Source organism: Patella vulgata, chromosome 1, assembly GCF_932274485.2.
Source record: "Patella vulgata chromosome 1, xgPatVulg1.2, whole genome shotgun sequence".
Lineage (NCBI taxonomy): Eukaryota > Metazoa > Mollusca > Gastropoda > Patellidae > Patella > Patella vulgata.
Genome location: NC_065879.2, coordinates 54237827 through 54257803, shown reverse-complemented (window position 1 = coordinate 54257803; position 19977 = coordinate 54237827). Strand labels below are relative to the sequence as shown.

General features: G+C 34.8%; 1 protein-coding gene and 2 long non-coding RNA genes across 12 annotated transcripts in view; 2 read left to right on the top strand and 1 right to left on the bottom strand.

The window, feature by feature from the left end:
- LOC126830419 (uncharacterized) overlaps positions 1-6274 on the top strand; it is a 129230-nt gene extending 122956 nt beyond the window's left edge. For 7 of the 8 annotated variants that reach the window (XR_008788511.1, XR_007683852.2, XR_007683851.2 and 4 more), the window contains 3 exons: positions 2607-2748; positions 3721-3885; positions 4173-6274. Coding sequence is in view for 4 of the 8 variants with exons in the window: in XM_050560815.2 (XP_050416772.1) it covers positions 2607-2748; positions 3721-3885; positions 4173-4243 (378 nt within the window). In the remaining 4 variants the exon portion in view is untranslated. Of the gene's footprint in view, positions 1-2606; positions 3213-3720; positions 3886-4172 lie in introns of those variants that run through there. The other variant, XM_056101822.1, reaches the window with a different exon arrangement.
- LOC126830780 (uncharacterized) overlaps positions 1-18529 on the bottom strand; it is a 76847-nt gene extending 58318 nt beyond the window's left edge. The window contains exon 1 of the long non-coding RNA XR_007683980.2: positions 18300-18529. This is a non-coding gene — a long non-coding RNA (uncharacterized LOC126830780). The remainder of the gene's footprint in view (positions 1-18299) is intronic.
- The window catches only part of LOC126830640 (uncharacterized), a 42118-nt gene continuing 30696 nt past the window's right edge, over positions 8556-19977 (top strand). For 2 of the 3 annotated variants that reach the window (XR_008788512.1, XR_008788514.1), the window contains exons 1-3: positions 8556-12195; positions 12305-12531; positions 16976-18562. This is a non-coding gene — a long non-coding RNA (uncharacterized LOC126830640). The remainder of the gene's footprint in view (positions 12196-12304; positions 12532-16975; positions 18563-19977) is intronic. The other variant, XR_008788513.1, reaches the window with a different exon arrangement.

Genomic DNA, 19977 nt, shown 5'->3' with positions numbered 1-19977 from the left:
CTCTGATCTAGCGTTCTCCGTAGATCTGACCTTTTATAGTGGAAGGGCGCGTCAGGGGTCTTACGAGCGACTTTTGACCCTATGACGTCAGGCATTTGATAAACCAATCAGCGTTGATGTTTCTAGTGCGTTGCACGTCAAGAACTCCCCATAACAAACCGTTTCATTGGCTAATCCCTCATATCAACCAGAACGCAGTTTATATAACAACTTGTCGTAAAGACAAGTTAAACGAAATTTTGAACTATAAAAATCGAAACGAAATAGGATCAGTGTTTTAATCAGAATGAAATTTATACACAGTCTTCAAGCTCATGTGATAAACAATCAAACAAATTCTAATTAGTGTTGAAACTACTATTCGGATATTTGTTAACGGATACAAAATAAGGGTTATCCGTATCATTATATGCCCACATTTTCATGTGGGCATATATTGTCGTCCGGACGTCCGTCCACAATTGTTTGTGAACAGTCTACAGGTCACAATTATTATCCGATTTCAATGAAACTTGAAATATAAGTTTATCACCCTAAGATCTTGGTTCCTTTCGATATTGGCATGTATCGGACTGTAACTTATGGATTATGTATGAAAAATCACGTTTTTAGCTTGTGAACACTGTAGAGGTCACAATTTTTATCCGATTTGATTTAAACTTGAAATATATGCTTATAACCCAAAGATCTCGGTTCCTTTCGATATCGGAACGTAACTTCCTGAATTATGGCCCCTGATTGTATGAAAAATCGTGTTTTTAGGTTGTGGACCCTATAGAGGTCATAATTTTTATCTGATTAAAAAAAAACGTATTATTATATCACCGCTACACCCTAAGGACGACTGAGTTCGAATTTCGTGAAAATCGGCCTAAAACTGACAGACAAAATGGCCGCCCTTCGTTCTCAAATAGCGTAAAATTATGGTATATATCAAGGTTGTGGACCCTATAGAGGTCACATATTTTATCCGATTTTGTTGAAACTTGAAATGTAAGTTTATAACACAAAGATCTTGGTTCCTTTCGATATTCGCGCATTACACCCTAAGGATGGTTGAGTTTGAATTTCGTGAAAATCGGCCCAAAACTGACCGTCAAAATGGCCGCCCTTCGTTCTCAAATAGCTTAAAAATATGGTATATCAAGGTTGTGGACCCTATACAGGTCACAATTTTTATCCGATTTTGTTGAAACTTGAAATGTAAGTTTATAACCCAAAGATCTTGGTTCCTTTCGATATTCGCGCATATTGGACCGTAATTTCCTGAATTATGGCCCCAGATTGTACGAAAAATCGCTTTCTTTTTAGCTTGTTCTCTATCCATCTCTCGAAAATGTGGGCGTATCCTGCCTGGCAGCCGCTGGTTTTACTATCCGTTTACTATTCGTTACAATATTCTGACATTCTGTATGCTCTATATTTAGTCATTTTTACATCTGATTACTTTGAAATTTTCCCCAATGCAATTGATCACGTACGCAGCTCTGAGCATAATAATGTCAACATTATGCGTATTATTTAGTGATATTAACTAATAAAATTATTAATGCAGTGCAACGAAAACAGTGGTCTAAATAAAAAAAAATATTCATTCATTCCCTGCGCTATAGTTTGCGGCATACAAATTACGACTGTGTTTTGACTTCCCGCAATGAAAGCTATTCATAACGACCTAGGTCACGTATATTCCCACTCACTGATTGGTTCAATAGTAGTAGATTATCAGAATGAGGCAAACGACCTTGGCGGAATAAAAGGCACATGTTTTTATTTTACTTTTTTCATTCGTGTTGAATGAGGAAAATGATAAGTGGGAGGGTGTGGATTACAGGAGTTGTTATACTATACAAATTTCTTCACCTCATTGATTTTTTGGGATGTCATAGATAGTCTTAATAATTACGGCTAAAGGTAGGCACGTTTTTTTCTTGTGGCTCAAACAATTTCCAAATCGAAAGTACAATTTCATACTCGGCATACACAGACACTCATAAACATTGAAACAAGTAAGAAATTATGAGTACCGGTATATGAACTTTTGATGTAATTTTGTTCAAGAATTTCACGTCTCACGTCTCTGAATTATCCGAATAGTATTTGGATAGCCAACACTAATTCTAATGATTTCTGATAATTACTTAATGGACTGTTACTCGTAATCAGATTTTAGTGTGTTGTAAATGTTTCCATTACTTACAAAAGAAAAAAGTTGTGGCAACCCTTGTTGACTGACCGGACCTCATAGCTGCTGTGGGCGTATGTTTTGTTGCCTGGCAGCCTATCTTTTATATATAATATAAGTGGGCCAGTCATTTGAATTGAATGGAAATTCTTGGCTCTGTGGGCGTATGTTTTGTTGCCTGGCAACCTGTCTTTTATATATAATATAAGTGGGCCAGTCATTTGAATTGAATGGAAATTCTTGGCTCTGTGGGCGTATGTTTTGTTGCCTGGCAACCTGTCTTTTATATATAATATAAGTGGGCCAGTCATTTGAATTGAATGGAAATTCTTGGCTCTTGGAAACCTTAGAAATAAATAATGTGTTAACTGGAGATTTAATTTCATTCTATCTTGTTTTTATGTTTTGTATACATGTATAGGAGTGGAGATGTGATAAAACATTACCTGGTGAGATTTGTTCTAAAGGACCGTTATTGACAGTTGAGTTAGAACGATTAAGTTACAGTTCAAAACTCGATCCAGCTGGTTTGTTTAATTTAATAGTTCAAGACAGGTCGCCAGGTAAATGGTAGTTTAATTTAAAAAAATACCTCAGTTTGGATTCCAATAGAGACTACCCACCATCTGCTTCAGCTTTCCTTCCTGGGGTCAGTGGGGTATTACGAATCGATTGCAAGTAGCCATTTTAACCCGTTAAGCGTGACGTTTTTAAAACGTTAACTACCCTCTATTGTGTAATTAATTTGACAAAGTGACGAAGAACTATGTACTATGTTCTAAGAATAGGTTGGGGAAAATACCTCCCAGGCGTTATATTACGCCCAACACACAGTGAGTGGCAGTTGTCCAGGACGTAATATAACGTCCTACACATGCTGCAATTGTGGGGGAATTCCCAAGGGATTCCCCCAAGTGACGAACTATGTTCTAAGAATAGGTTGGGGAAAATACCCCAAGGCGTTATATTACGCCCTACACACAGTGAGTGGCAGTTTTCCAGTGCTTTATATAATGACCTACGCACATAACAGGTTAAATTGGTTGAAAATGAAAAAATCAGATTCTAGATAAAGATGATCACAAGGTTTGGTAGTCTTTGTCAACAAGACTTGGTAGACATGGTCATATGGTGTAAAGGTGAATCTGCAATATGGAACTCTCTTTTAACTGTTGGAAACTGGAATTTAATGGTAATTGTTAAACTCTTTTAATTTGGATGAAAAATATTGTTGTTATTAACAAGCTGCATTCAGAAGGTTTCCACAGAACAACAAGTCAGCAGATAACCCTCAATGTGTAGACTTTTGTTCAGTAGCAGACTTGGTCTTAAAACCATTCCAGGATTCTTTCACCTACCAAGTCAGCCCATTATTCCTTAATTATCAGTATTTGTAATGTATCCAGTCCAGCAGGCCATTTTTATCTGGCGGCCCCAGCTCACTGGGTAATGTTAGTAGAGTGTGACTTAATATTAAAAAGTTTTGATTATTTCTATATTTTAGGATGAATGAATATATTTTTGTTGTTTTATAGCACCCCCATCACCACTACCTGTCACAGCAATAGTACTAGGTACTCTAGGAGGACTGGTATTTTTAGTATTATTATATTTTTTACTAGCAGCGTATCTCGATAATAAAAAAGCCATCTATATTGGTCCATGCTGTTTATGTAGAAAATACTGTAAAACATATACAGGTTTGTTTAATATAATTACTTCCAGAATCTTCAAACTGTGGACACAGATCAACCTATCTTAAAATTATATTTGGAATGTGTTTCACCAGTCTAGACAGTCACATTGTCTTTAACAAAAGGGCTGCAAATTGTTTCAGCTGCCCAGGGCTTAACCTTTAGTGGTGGGAAAAAAAACTTAAGATTTTCCATGGTTTTCAGGATTTTATCCGCGGGAGTCTTCACATTACATCTAAAACTCCTCTGTAATTGGTAATTTGATTCAAATGATATTTTTTTCATAATTACAGATGATAGTACATTTACGAACACAAGTTTTACATCAGTTCATACACGAGACTTGAGTGAAGTTCGTTTATAGAAGAACCCTGGTGACCTCGATATTTATGCTGTTATATACTTAAATCATCTCATTTAGCCGCCAATTACTGCATATCTTAATTGAACTTTTGATACTCCTATAATACATTTATTAAACAATAATTCAATTAACAATAGTCTATGACGTCACAATGTCATAGTTACATTATTATACAGGCAAGGGTAGTTATTTCTTAGTCTACAGACTACAAATATTCAATCCCACCACGGTTTTTATTTTATTTAATTTTATTTAATTATTCTCTTATTGTCCCCCGCCTTTCGAAGAAAGTAGGGGACTATTAAAATGGGTTTGTCCGTCTGTCTGTCTGTCCATTCGTCTGTCCGTCACACTTTTTGGGACACAATAACTCTCTTTCTAATTGAGCTAGAATGTTCAAACTTGGTGTAGGTGTTTATTAGGCCAATGCCTTGATGGAGTTCGAAGATGAGCATTTTCTACTTAGGGTAAGCAGAGATAAGCAATTTGATTGGTTGATGCTTTGGGACACGATAACTTTAGTTCTAATTAAGTGAGAGTGATGAAACTTGGTGTATAGTTTCATTACATCAATACCGTGACTAAGTTCGATAATGAACATGTTCTGCTCAGGGTAAGCAGAGCAATAAGCAATTTGATAGGCCGAGGCTTTGGAACACAAGAACTCTCCTTCTAATTGAGCTGGAATGTTCAAACTTGGTGTTGGTGTTTATTACGTCAATGCCTTGATGGAGTTAGCTTAGGCTAAGAAGCGATAAGCAATTTGATTGGTCAAGACTTTGGAACATAACAACTCTGCTTTTAATTGAGGTAGAATGTTTAAACTTGATGTAGATGTTCATTAGGTGAATGTCTTGACTGAGTTCAATGATTAACATTTTGAGCTGAAGTTAAGCAGAACTAATCAATTTCATTGGTCGATGCTTTGGGACAAGATAATCTTGATTCTGTCTAGTAGAGAGGGATGAAACTTAGTGTACAGATTGATTGCTCGATACTTTTGAAAAAAATAAATGTGCGATTAATTAATATGTGTCATCTATTTATTTTGGGATTTCGGCGGGGGACATCAGCCTCACTGTTGGCTTGTTTAGAATTAAGTTTCGGGTGGTACTTTGCCTCCAAGAGGTCGTTGTTTTTGCTATTAAGTCTATATAAAGGAAAAACACTAAATTTGCTTCATAAAATGTTAAATAGTTTAGATGACAGTATTCAGTTTACAATTGAGCAGAGTCAATCCACATTAAATTTTTTGGATGTGACAGTTAAGCTACACGCGAACAGCTCTATTGAAACTGATGTGTATTACAAAAAAAACGATACACATCAATATCTAAATTTTAATTCTTGTCACCCACCTCATACGAAACGAAATATCCCATATAACTTAGCTAGACGAATTTGTACAATTGTGTCCAATCAAGATGTCAAAGTTCAGAGACTACAGGAACTAAATGGTTTCTTATTAACACAAAAATATCCAGGTAAATTAATAGACGATGCTAACCAAAGAGCATTGAGTCTGGACCAAAGCGTGTTAAGACAACCTAAAGTTCCTGTAAACTCTGATAAAAGGAACGTTGCTTTAGTTACTACATTCAATCCGTCACAGAAAAATGGGAAATCTATCATTGAAAATTACATCCATATCCTTAAAAATAGCCAACCGATGGATAAAATATTGAGAAAAACAAATATAATCAACAGTCTAAAGGAAAGACCCAAATAATGCTTAGGTTGAGAATGAACCTCCATCAACAGCACATACTTCAACCAAAATACAGGATGATCCCGCTCAGTGAGCATCTTGAAGTATGTGGTGGGGGCAAATTTAGTGTTTTTCCTTTATATAGACTCAATAGCAAAAACAATGACCTCTTGGATGCAAAAGAAAGTTATTTTATTGAGAAGTACCACCCGAAACTTAATTCTAAACTAGAACTGCGATGCGGTAATGACGGGTTTCACTGATGCCACGTTACCCTTAAACATATGTCACTTATGGTACCAATGAAACCGAATCAACCAAATCCAGCATTATCAATTCATTTTATACATTTCTTACATGTAAGTGTACAGTACTTCCGGTGATAATGAAAATGTTCAATCAGATTTATAAAATCAGAAATGGCATAAGGCATCACATGGTGAAAATTTTATGTAAATCGAATAATAATTACCACTTTTACAGACCAAACACCTTGAAAAGTGACTTGTAGAAAATCGTCTATTTCTTTGTGGTATCTGTATGATTGTGTGGGTTCAATCTATTTGTTGATTGGAATCAAATATCATAATTTTAAAAACAATACAAATCAGACTCATTTGAATAAAATACCTGTTTTGAAGGCTAAAAATACAGTTTTTGCCAAAATGACGTTACTTTCGGTGACAGTAAAAGTGTTAAATTACTTGTATGAAATCGTAAATGGCATTAGGTATCATACACTGGAAATTTTATGAAAATCGAATAATAATTGACACTTTCCTCGTATCCGTATGAATTGGATATCATACGACAGTCCAATCATCGTGCCACCCAACGATACATTAATTTGTTTAATCCGTTGAAATTGGACGGAGAAATCCTGTTTTTCCCAAAAGCACCCATTTTTGGCCTTTTTTTCAAAATATCGAGCATTATTTTCGACTACTTTGTTGAAATTGCTTTGTGTTCGTAATTTTCCTTGACCACCATTGGCTAATTCAGTTTTTCAGTCCTAGATTAATTATTTATTATTCGATTTGTACAAAAGAAGGTTCATATACTGCGTGGTCCAAAATGTCATTTTTTTTGTTACCGGTAAAGATTCCTGTCGGCAACGGAAGTGACGTAAAATCAGCAAAAACTACAATTTTGACAGATTTTGACAGTTCGGTACAACTTTTTGAAAGCAAATATCATTTTTTTCAAATCTGATTTAACTGAAAGGGTGCGCCCTGTTAAGGGGCACAAAACATCGGGCTCAGTTTTTTTAATTTCTAATTCGGGCCATTTAGATTAAAAGGCGAAAAAAGGTGTAAAAATAAGCTATTTACAACCCATCCACCGTCTTCGTATAACAACATATTTCATCGTAACTTTCATAACCTTGTAGCAATAAACCATACAAAGAGAATGTATGTCAAAATTAGTTTGTAATATTAGCAGTTGTCGAGGAATAGGTAATTTTGCATGAGTCGCATTTCGTGCTATTTTGCCTGTACAAGAATCAATTATTATTCAATTTTCAATTTTCTTTCATCATTTTATGCCGAATGCCACGTTTGACTAGATTAAACCATTTTAACACCTTCACTGTCACCGGAAGTGACGTCGTTTAGCCTTCAAAACCGATATTTTTTTCAAATGAGTCATATATGTTATTTGTTTAAAAGTATGATATTTAATTTCAATCAACAAATAGAATGAACCCATACGACCATACAATACAAGCCACAAAATGGTTTCTAAATTGTAAGGTTGCAGAGAAATAGACGATTTTCTACTAGTCACTTTTTAAGGTTTTTGGTTTATAACAGTGTCAATTATTATTCGATTTTCATAAAATTTTCACCATGTGATGCCTTATGCCATTTCTGATTTAACATTTAACATTTTCATTCTCACCGGAAGTAATGTCATTTTAGCAAAAACTGTATTTTTAGCCTTCAAAACAAATATTTTTTTGAAGTGAGTTATATTTATTATTCGTTTAACATTATTATATTTCATTCCAATGGAAATATAGATTGGATCAATACGATCATAAATATGTCAAAAAATAGCTTCTAGCATCTTCTCTTGCAAAGAAATAACCAATTTTGTCGAGATCACTTTTTAAGACTTTTCGCATTTTTATACGCCCACATTGTGGACGCTCTAGAGGCTAAAGTTAATATCCGAATGACTTTAAATTTATACACAGTGTTTAAGGTCATGAGACGAATAAGCCTATTGATTTTCAGCGATTTCCGATAATTACTGCCAGAGTTATGGTCCTTGATCACTTTCAAAAATCTTGTGGACGCTCTAGAAGCCAAAGTTAATATCCTTTAAATTTATACACAAATCAACAAATAAAATGAACCCATACGATCATACAGATACCACAAAATGGTTTCTAACTTGTACGGTTGCAGAGAAATAGACGATTTTCTACAAGTCACTTTTCAAGGTTTTGGTCTATAAAAGTGTAATTATTATTCGATTTAAATAAAATTTTCACCATGTGATGCCTTACGCAATTTCTGATTTTATAAAACTAATTGGACATTTTCATTATCACCGGAAGTACTGTACACTTACATGTAACAAATGTATAAAATGAATTGATATTGCTGGATATAGTTGATTCTGCGTCCATTTTATTTGATGTGTGCAATGCTTATGTGGAAACATGTTTAATGGTTTCATTGGTACCGGAAGTGACATATGTTTAAGGCTAACGTGGCATCAGTGAAACCTGTCATTACTGCATCGCAGTTCTAGTTACTACTTGATATTATGTGATAAACAAGATATTCACGTCGTACTGTATGGAGACACAAGATCTGACAAATCAACTAATGAAAATATTGTATGTGTTGTTCATGATGTTATTAGTTCATAGTTTGTATTATCCCTGTCTACTAGTATTTCAATATAGTTTATTCTACATTTATTACAGGTCTTACACTTTAATTTGAGCCCTGTGTACATTGGATCCCCACCCGCCAACCACCGTGCCACCACCAATATAAGGAGCCATGATGGCTCAGTGAGTAAGACGTTGGCTCGCTAACCTGGAGGTCACGTGTTCAATCCCTGCGTTGGCCAAGAAAGTTCATCTGGATTTTCCGGCGTGGTTCCTCCTTGTCAGTGGTGCAGGACCGAGGGACAACGTATAGTCGTTCGGATGGGACGATAAACAGAGGTCCCGTGTACACATTGCCGTGGACGTAAAAGATCCGTTGGCAGTTAGAATTCGATATAAGAGTAGGCCGTAGCGCCACTGTCCGGGCAAAATTTCCCTCGGACCGTAACTTTCTGAATTATGGCCCCTGATTGTACGAAAAATCGCGTTTTTAGCTTGTGGACCCTAAAGAGATCATAATTTTTATCCGATTTAAAAAAACCATATTATTATATCACCGTTACACCCTAAGGACGACTGAATTCGAATTTCGTGAAAATCGGCCCAAAATTGGGAGACAAAATGGCCTCCGTCCTTTCTCAAATAGCGTAAGAATATGGTATATCAAGGTTGTGGACCCTATAGAGGTCACAATTTTTATCCGATTTTGGTGAAACTTGAAATGTAAGTTTATAACCCAAAGATCTTGGATACTTTCGATATTCACGCATATCGGACTGTAACTTCCTGAATTATGGCCCCTGATTGTATGAAAAATCGAGTTTTTAGCATGTGGACCCTATAGAGGTCATAATTTTTATCCGATTTAAAAAAACTTATTGTCCCCCGCCTTTCGAAGAAAGCAGGGGACTATTAAAATGGGTTCGTCCGTCTGTCTGTCTGTCTGTCTGTCTGTCTGTCTGTCTGTCTGTCTGTCTGTCTGTCTGTCTGTCTGTCCGTCTGTCCGTCCGTCTGTCTGTCCGTCACACTTTTTGGGACACAATAACTCTCTTCCTAATTGAGCTAGAATGTTCAAACTTGGTGTATGTGTTTATTAGGTCAATGCCTTGATGGAGTTCGAAGATGAGCATTTTCCGCTTAGGGTAAGCAGAGATAAGCAATTTGATTGGTTGATGCTTTGGGACACGATAACTCTCTTCCTAATTGGGCTAGAATGTTCAAACTTGGTGTATGTATTGATTAGGTCAATGCCTTGACGGAGTTCGAAGATGAGCATTTTCCGCTTAGGGTAAGCAGAGATAAGCAATTTGATTGGTTGATGCTTTGGGACACGATAACTTTTAATTGAGCTAGAATGTTCAAACTTGGTGCATGTGTTTATTAGGTCAATGCCTTGATGGAGTTCGAAGATGAGCATTTTCCGCTTAGGGTAAGCAGAGATAAGCAATTTGATTGGTTGATACTTTGGGGCACGATAACTCTCTTCCTAATTGAGCTAGAATGTTCAAACTTGGTGTATGTGTTGATTAGGTCAATGCCTTGATGGAGTTCGAAGATGAGCATTTTCCGCTTAGGGTAAGCCGAGATAAGCAATTTGATTGGTTGATGCTTTAGGACACAATAACTTTAGTTCTAATTAAGTGAGATTGATGAAACTTGGTGTATAGATTTATTATATGAATACCTTAACTAAGTTCGATAATGAACATTTTTTGCTGAGGGTAAGCAGAGTGATAAGCAATTTGATTGGTAGAAACTTTGGAACACAATAACTCTCCTTCTAATTGAGGTAGAATGTTCAAACTTGGCATAGGTGTCTATTAGGTGAATGTTTAAACTTGATGTATATGTAGATGTTCATTAGGTGAATGTCTTGACTGAGTTCAATAATTAACATTTCGAGCTGAAGCTAAGCAGAGCTAATCGATTTCATTTGTCGATGGTTTGGGACAAGATAATCTTGATTCTATCTGATAGAGAGTGATGAAACTTAGTGAAAAAAATAAATGTGCGATTAATTAATATGTGTCATCTATTTATTTTGCAATTTCGGCGGGGGACATCAGCCTCACTGTTGGCTTGTTATTATATCACCGTTACACCCTAAGGAGGACTGAGTTCGAATTTTTTGAAAATCGGCCCAAAATTAACAGACAAAATGGCTGCCGTTCGTTCTCAAATAGCGTAAAAATATGGTATATCAAGGTTGTGGACCCTATAGAGGTCACAATTTTTATCCGATTTTGTTGAAACTTGAAATGTAAGTTTATAACACAAAGATCTCAGTTCCTTTCGATATTTGCGCATATCGAATTGTAATTTCCTGAATTATGGCCCTTGATTGTAGGAAAAATCACTTTCTTGTTAGCTTGTTCTCTATCCATCTCTCGAAAATGTGGGCGTATCCTGCCTGGCAGCCGCTGGTATTTATTAAATGTTACATTTTTACCGATAATAGATAGTTAATAATTACAATAGTAATTAATTTTAAATATTATATTATAATTATAGTGTATTTTGAATATTAATTTAGGAATTTTGGGGAAATAATCGTAATAATATGTAAAATATTTATTTATTATTTATCTACTCTTGAGGAAAATAATCCTTAAATGAATTAGAAAATAAAGGACATTTATTAATAATTTATGTGTAAGCTATTAATAAAATTTATATAGGCCTATAGATACGACTCAAAGACTCTAGAAGACGCCGTAACATCAGTAAGAAACGGCCTATCATACCGAAAGGCAAGCAAAAAATTTAATAACCATAATGGCCAAAAACTGGTTTGGTCAAAACGGCCCTACTTTGGTCATAACGGCCAAAACATTTGGTCATAACGACCAAACATTTTAAATTTAATGAAAAACAATATGAGTAGATATAACTTACCTTTGATAAAAAAAACAACTGACAATTAATCTTTGATAAAAATAACTGCTGAGTATTAATCATTTGACAAAAATAACAATTCATTCATCAGATAATCATTTGAACATGGTTTCAACTAATTATCCTATCCAATTTAAATACTCTTTGATAATCTCTTTGAAGATGGCTACATGTGATTAGTGGTGATTAGCATTAACACTTTGGCTTCACCAGCGAATATGTAGCCTATATATGACCATCACAGATGTATCTATTCATCACTACCCCTTTACCAGGAACAAGATATGGCTGCTTCAATTCCAACTAATAATAAATGTGTCACCTGTAGGAAAACCATCCGGAAGAATCAACATGCTATCGATTGTGATATTTGCAAGAACTGGACACACCGATCTTGCAACACCGGCATTTCCAAAGAAGATTACATGCAGATTTTAAACTCAGAAACTGATTTCAGCTTTACCTGCAGCGTATGCCGTATACCAGTTGGTAATTTTTCACGTAAGTATGTTCAAAATAATTTTAAAGTTAAAATGGAAAAATGACTCCTTATTAATATTTTTCAAACATACACATGCAGGACTTATCTCATTATTATAATATTTTTCAGAAATACAGATACGGTACTTGCAGATAATTCCAATATTGTTACACCAACAACAAATATATCTTTCCATGAGGACGTCTTTGAAAGATCAATGGAGGAAGATATGGTGTGTGAACCAAGTTCAGCTACAACGGTACCAGAGTTTACAGGAAAATTACATGCTGTACTAATTAATTAACTGATTGGATAATCCCTAATTATATACTTCACACCCTCTTATCTCTGATTAGGTAATATGGGTTAAACATTAATCATTTATTTTTTATGAAATAAAGGTAAAAGACATGGCCATCTCCAATCCATTCCGACCAGCCAGGGTAATTTTTAAAGATTGTTAATCAATTGTTTGTAAAGGTACTGCCTGAGGATAAACTTAAGTGTCACTCCACGAGAAAACCATGCAAAATCCTGCAAAAGTGATAAGGTGCGGTGTCGGCACTTCGGATCCACATTCACAGGGATTATTCAGTCCGACTAGACTACTTGTTGACCAAAAGGGCCGATCTAAAAAATTAACCATTCGGGAGATATGGCCCTATAACGATTTTCACCGATTTTGAGTCAAAATTTTGGCCCACTCTTGTCCCATTATCAGAAATAATTTTTAAAGTTACCCCTTTTTCGAAATTTTCACCGATAGTGAAAGTTTAATCGCCATATCGACCATAAATTTGCTTGAATCTGCTCGAGTGAACTAGAAATGTTTGATAGAATGACTCCTGTATCAGGGGGAACTGTCACTTTTTTTTCAGATATCGCTCATTCACCGTTTCAGAAATTTTCGCATATTGACTATAAATCTTCATGATACGATTTCATAGGTTTGGTGACCAAAAGTACCTTTATGCATTATCGAAAATTATTTTGACGGATACCCCCTGTCTCTACCTAGGCCTAAAGCGGCGAAAGCTTTATAATGATCAGACCAATAGACGAAATTTTATCAAAAAAATTAAGTAAGGGAATCAGTAATTATACACAAACGTAACAATTAAGTAAGGGAATCAGTAATTATACACGAACGTAACAATTTACAGTATTGTTTATAGATGGATTGACTCGGCTATTTACAATACAGTGCCCATCTTTTCTAAGCGTCCGGCATTTTTTATAATGTATAATGAATGACTTTAAAATAACATAAAAATGGGTTTCTTGTACAATATAAATATTTTTGCGATATCTATTCTGCGTAGACTATGGACAAGACATCAATAAATTTCTGAAACGTACGATTTATATCAGATAGGCAAATTTAATGTTTGGCCTTCATATGAAGTTACTTCGCAAGATATTATCCTCGAAGAGTTGATCCGATACGATCCTCGAAGAGTTGTGGTTCTTATAGTTCACACTGTCCAATAATTTGAGAACGAAGTTTCCTTCTCGAAACTAGATCTGAGGCAGGTTCTTCATCAATTGTGTCAAGTTCAACCTGCCCGAGTGGATGACCGCACTTTTGCTGGGCAGCCAATCTCGAGAAATAACTGTTCACTTGTTTAGTAGTGAGCCAGTCCTCCTTTGAAAACTGAGATTTCATTAATTTCACAACATTGGAAGGCACCTCCTTTTTGCCAGTCTCGACCCCTATCATGAACCTTTGTAGCAAAAAGTCCTTTACTTTGTCGGAGGACTAGTCGGACTGAATAATCCCTGTGAATGTGGATCCGAAGTGCCGACCCCGCACCTTATCACTTTTGCAGGATTTTGCATGGTTTTCTCATGGAGTGACACTTAAGTTTATCCTCAGGCAGTACCTTTACAAACAATTGATTAACAATCTTCAAAAAGGGGTAACTTTAAAAATTATTTCTGATAATGGGACAAGAGTGGGCAAAAATTTTATTGTTGATTTTGGTAGCACTAGTACCCCTCTACATAATTACCGTTTACCCATCTTGCCCATACCCGTACCATCGGCTATATTTAATTTAATTTCAAAGATAGGGTACTTTCAAGGTGATGGGCGACACCTATCAGTGGTTTTCATACTATGTCTCAGAGACATGGATCAACATAAATTGGTCATGATGCTTGAATAGTCGAAGACATATACTATCATCACCTACCATCAGTATATCACGCAGTCCCTATTTTGGCATGGAAAAATGACTCTAAATATGCCTAAATTTTGACTCAAAATCGGTGAAAATAGGCTGAAAATCGTTATAGGGCCATATCTCCCAAATGGTTAATTTTTGAGATCGGCCCTTCTGGTCAACGAGTAGTCTAGTCGGACTGATTAATCCCTGTGAATATGAATCGGATCGGTTGCCCCCCCCCCCCTTATCACCCCCTGCATGGTTTTCTCGTGGAATGACACTTAAGGAAATAACAGAGAAATATCCTAAGCCAGCAAATATGGAAGTAAATATGCCTTTAGTAAATAAGGAAATTTGGTCGATGTTGAAAACTAACACGAAAACTACAGACCTGAAGTCTCAGAAAATTCAAAATAAAGTGGTTGAAACTTCTTACTTACAAGATTTCATTGAATATCCATACAAATTTCATGAAAATAAAATAAATGCAATTTCATTAGAAATTTCAAAATTTTTAGAAAAGGGTATTATTGAAAAATGTAATCATGTTGAGGGTGAATATATTTCAAATATTTTTACCAGAGATAAGAAAAATGGAAAGCTTAGAATTATTTTAGACCTCAAGGATTTAAATGAAAATATAACATATCATCATTTTAAGATGGAAACTCTTGAAATAGCTCTAAATCTTATTTAAAAAAATTGCTTCATGGCCTCAATAGAATTTAAGGAAGCTTATTTTTCTGTTAATGTAGCTATATGTCAGACAGAAAATATTTGAGATTTATTTGGGATGCTCAATTGTTTCAGTTTACCTGCTTACCAAATGGACTTTCCTCAGCTCCAAGACTTTTTACAAAGTTAATTAAGGTCCTTTTTTCCAATCTTCGGGCAAAAGGACATATAAATTTGGCATTCATTGATGATAGTTTACTTCTTGGATACAGTCTTTCAGCTTGTCAGCAAAATGTCATAGACACAGTTAATTTGGCGATTTCTGCTGGGTTTACTATCAATTATAAGTCAGTATTTAAACCAGTACAGGTTATTCAATATTTAGGTTTTATCATTAATTCAAAACAAATGACTGTAAAATTAACTCAAGAAAAGAGGTTACAATTAGAGAGTTTGCGGCTGTAATTGGTCTGCTTGTATCAGCTTTTCCTGGGGTACCCCCTATGGTAATTTATACTTTAGAAGGTGTGATAACTTTAAATCTAGTGCTTTAAAATCAAAATTTTGGAATTTCGATGCTAAAATATTACTTCCAGATTATTGTATTGAGGATCTAAATTGGTGGATTAAATATATAAAGTGTCAAGAAAAATCTCTAATCATTAAAATTAATGAATTTACTTTACAATCTGATGCTGCTAAAACTGGAAATGGCATTGTTTTCAATGGACAGGAAGCTAAAGGGTTTTGGAATGACCTAGAATCTAACAAACATATTAATGAACTTTCAAATTGCTTGCAGCAAAAATTGGAGTTTTTACATTTATGAAAGAATTTAAAAATGTTAATATTTTACTTCAAATTGATAACACCACAGCTGTTAGTTACATAAATTCTCAGGATGGTAGAAGTAATCATTTAAATGATATTGTCAGAGACATACTGCTATTTTGTATTGATCGGAATATTGAAATATCAGCTTCTTATTTACCAGGTATTTTAAATGTTGATGCAGATAGATTAATTCGTGATGATCCAAATAAAGATAATTTAGAATGGGAATTAGATTCTGACATGTTTAATATGATATGTTGCAATTGGGGTACACCAGGGCCCGGTTCCTAGAAAATTCTTAAAGTAAGCACAAAGTCGTGCTTCACTTTTTCTTCTGTAAGAAACTTATAAAAATACCGTCCTTAGAAAATTCTCAAGACCATTCTTACGTAAGCACAAGTCAAGTATAAGTCTAAGCACATTGTGACTGGTAAAGTTTACCATAAACTGAAACTATGACGCTCATAAATTTGTCGTCTACTTCACTGAAGTCATATATATACATGGTTGATTTAGATGCATTTGACATGTCCCCTATACACATATAAAATGTGCCACAAGATTAAATAAACACATACAAACTAACTGAATAATTGTGAGAGCGCCTGATCTTAAAGTAGCCTGTGTGTTTGTAGTCTATTGTTTACTAATTGGCAAATAAATAAAGTGATTTCAGTGTAGAAGTGAAATTTTCTATAGCATTCTTAATTTCTTCTGGGGAAGGATTTTCTCTGTCTCTTTGGTATCAAAAGGTGTAGAAAATGCCGTCGAATAACTCAACGGTCAGCCATCTTTTTGAAGCAGAAACAGACTTAAGGTTGGTAAGCAAGCCCTATACCTTGCTTGGGACTTGTGCTTAGATTGACTATGTTTAAGAACGAAGTTGTGCTTAAGTTTTTTCTTGGAACGCATAATAACGTTCTTGTGCTTAAAACGTTCATAAGAATTTTCTGGGAACACAAAATAAGGTAAGTTTACTTAAATGCAAAGTCTACTTAAAATCTAAGCACAAGAACGTGCTTAAGAATTTTTTAGGAATCGGGCCCAGAGGTTGATTTATTTGCCTCACATATAAATTATAAATTGTCTAGATATTTTTCTTTTAAACCTGATCCATTTGCAGAAAAAATAGATGCTTTTACGGTGTCATGGAAAAGCATTTCTTTTTATGCATTTCCACCTTTTGCTAAGATTGGCGGTGTTCTTAAGAAAGTTGAGACAGACTGTGCCACAGGAATACTTATTGTGCCATGGTGGAACACAGAATTTTCTTCTCAAAGTAAAATATTTCACAGCAAACTAAAGACATTCTCCAATCATCATTGAGGAAACCATCAATGGTTCAATACAGATCGTACATCGACAAAAGGTTTAGGTACTGTAATAAATGGGAAGTGGATGCCTTTCAACCATCTGTAGAAAATATTCTGGAATTCCTAACCTCTCTTTTTAAGTCTGGATTGAAATACAGTGCAATTAACACAGCCCGAAGTGCATTGTCTTCATTTATTACAATTAACAATCAACCTGTTGGTTCTTTGCCTATCGTGACAAGATTTCTAAAAGGTGTTTTTAATATTAGACCTGCTTTACCGAGAAATAAGTGTTCATGGGATGTAAATATTGTTCTATCGTGTTTTCTCCTGTGAAGAAAATCTCTTTAAAACTTCTGACTTTTAAATTAATTATGTTATTTAGTTTGTTATCAGCAAGTCGAATTCAGACTTTGCGGTTGTTGGATATAAGAAATATCCGAATGTGAAAAGGTTCAGTTCATTTTATAATTGGTGACAAATTAAAGCAAACTAGACCCAGATTTCATCAAGAACCTATCAGGATAAAAGCTTATGTTCCTGATAGATGTTTGTATTTAATGACAGTGTTAAAAGAATATGTGGATAGAACAAAAGATATTCGTTCATCTAATCAATTATTTTTAAGCTTCATAAAGCCTTATAAACCAGTTGGCAGGGAAACCATTTCCAGGTGGATTAAGACAGTTTTAAAATCAGCTGGAATTGATATAAAACAATTTGTTCCTTATAGTGTTCGATCAGCAGCATCGAGTGCTGCACTAAGAGCATGTGTTCCTATTCAATCAATAATTAAAAGTGCAGGTTGGTCATGAGATACCACATTCAGAAAATATTATAGGAAACCTTTCTCTAAAGAAGGAATTTTTAGTGCAAAAAGTTTGGAAAATTTTCATAACGATAATGACTGATTACAAAACTTTAAGCTTGTTTATTCCTTAGATTAAAGATCTAAGATCTGATGTTATAAAATAATTACTAATATGGTTTAATGTGTTTAATAATAAATGCTTTATTTTTAAAAAAAAACAAAATTTACAACTGTCTGCGTTTGATTACAACTTTGAAGTCTCATGTAGCCTCTAACCCACAGTCAATCAACATAGCAGAATTTAAAAATTAAACGAAACTTACCTGGAAGTTGAAGTTTGATTGTAATTCTGCTATGTTGTTGACGAGGTTAGAGGTAACATGCCCTCCATGTTGGGTCACTCCTTAGGCTTGTGCTGGAGTAAAATGTTCCCTAACTTCCTAGCTGTCCCCCTTTTTTTCTTCATTGTATTATGTTTGGAATCAAACACACTTTAAAGAATGATCATTTAGCTGCGCACGCATCTCATATTACCTCTTACCCCGTCAACAACATAGCAGAATTACAATCAAACTTCAACTTCCAGGTAAGTAAGTTTTAAATTTTGTGAAATGAATCTAAACTAAGCAGTTGAGTATCGACCCTTTCCTGGTCCTGATGCTAGCTAACACTTGATTATATTCTTTCTGTAATCTTATTATATATGTAATTTAACACTCTGTATATATGTTTATATCATTTATGTATCTTGCATTTGGTAAGCCGATTTATATAAGTCATTGGCTCGTTTCGGTATCCCGTGAATAAAATATTGTTTAAATAAATGTGTGTGAAATAGCTTTATGAACTATTTTGTATGCTGGCTGTTAGCGGCCATTCAAATAACATCCTTAAAGAAGGTGACAAATCGACCCGAAAACACGACAAAATAAACCAACAATTGTTGCCTTCATTTTGTCGACTTGGCGGGTCAATTCTGTTGACTTGTTATTATTCACAACATGACAAGCAGACAAAATTACAATTATTTCGACTCGTCGCGTCCAAATTATCCAATCTATGGTGATATATTCAAGTATGAAAGCGTAGTTGGGTCACTACTTATCTCAACATATCAAACTAATATATGCCAACTTCATATATAATATTATGGGGGGTTGGATTGCCGAATGGTTAGCACGTGCGCGCTGTATCATAAGGCCTGTCATTGAGTCAACTGGCCTGGTTTCGAATCCCCGGTTGTACGTGACAAGGAGTAGGGTCGCTTGTCCAACCTCGTGGGTTTTCTCCGGTTTCCTCCCACTGCTAAAGACCCATACGTGCAAGCGAATTATTGAAATAAAATTAAAACCATATGTTAGTCCCAAAATGACCTAGTTTGTGTCGAGTGGACGTTAAACCCCATTTCTCTCTCGCTCTGTATAATACTAGCTTGGATATTATATTTCATAATTTTTCATTTTCACAATACACCTTAAAACATGGAATAGTTTAACCTCGTCATCAAAACTAATTACAACAATTACAAATTAACTACGTAATTACTGATCACATGACCAATGATTAAATAAGAAGATGGTTGCATGATTTCTGTCTCTTTAATCGCGCTTAGTCGTTTGTTAAATTTTCTAGCTTTACACTTTTTAGCAAGATGCGATTGATTCCGTTTAGTTCATAGCTTTAAACTATAAAGTTTTGAGAAATTAAACAATATTTTAATCACTGTCGAACCTGTATACGTTTTATTACAGTACTCACAAAATGTAATTGAAAACAATTGATGTCGGTAGTTAAATCAACTCTAAACTTGTTGTTATAGGGATTATAATATATGTAGATTTATATATAAACATTACTGATCAAGAGTCTACATACCATTTGCTTTTTTCTTGTGTATTGTCATTGTAATAATCAATCTACAAATGGCATTGTATATTAACAACGGACAAAGGTATTTCCTAATTGACTTTTATTTCATTTGGCCTATGAAGTGTTTGATGA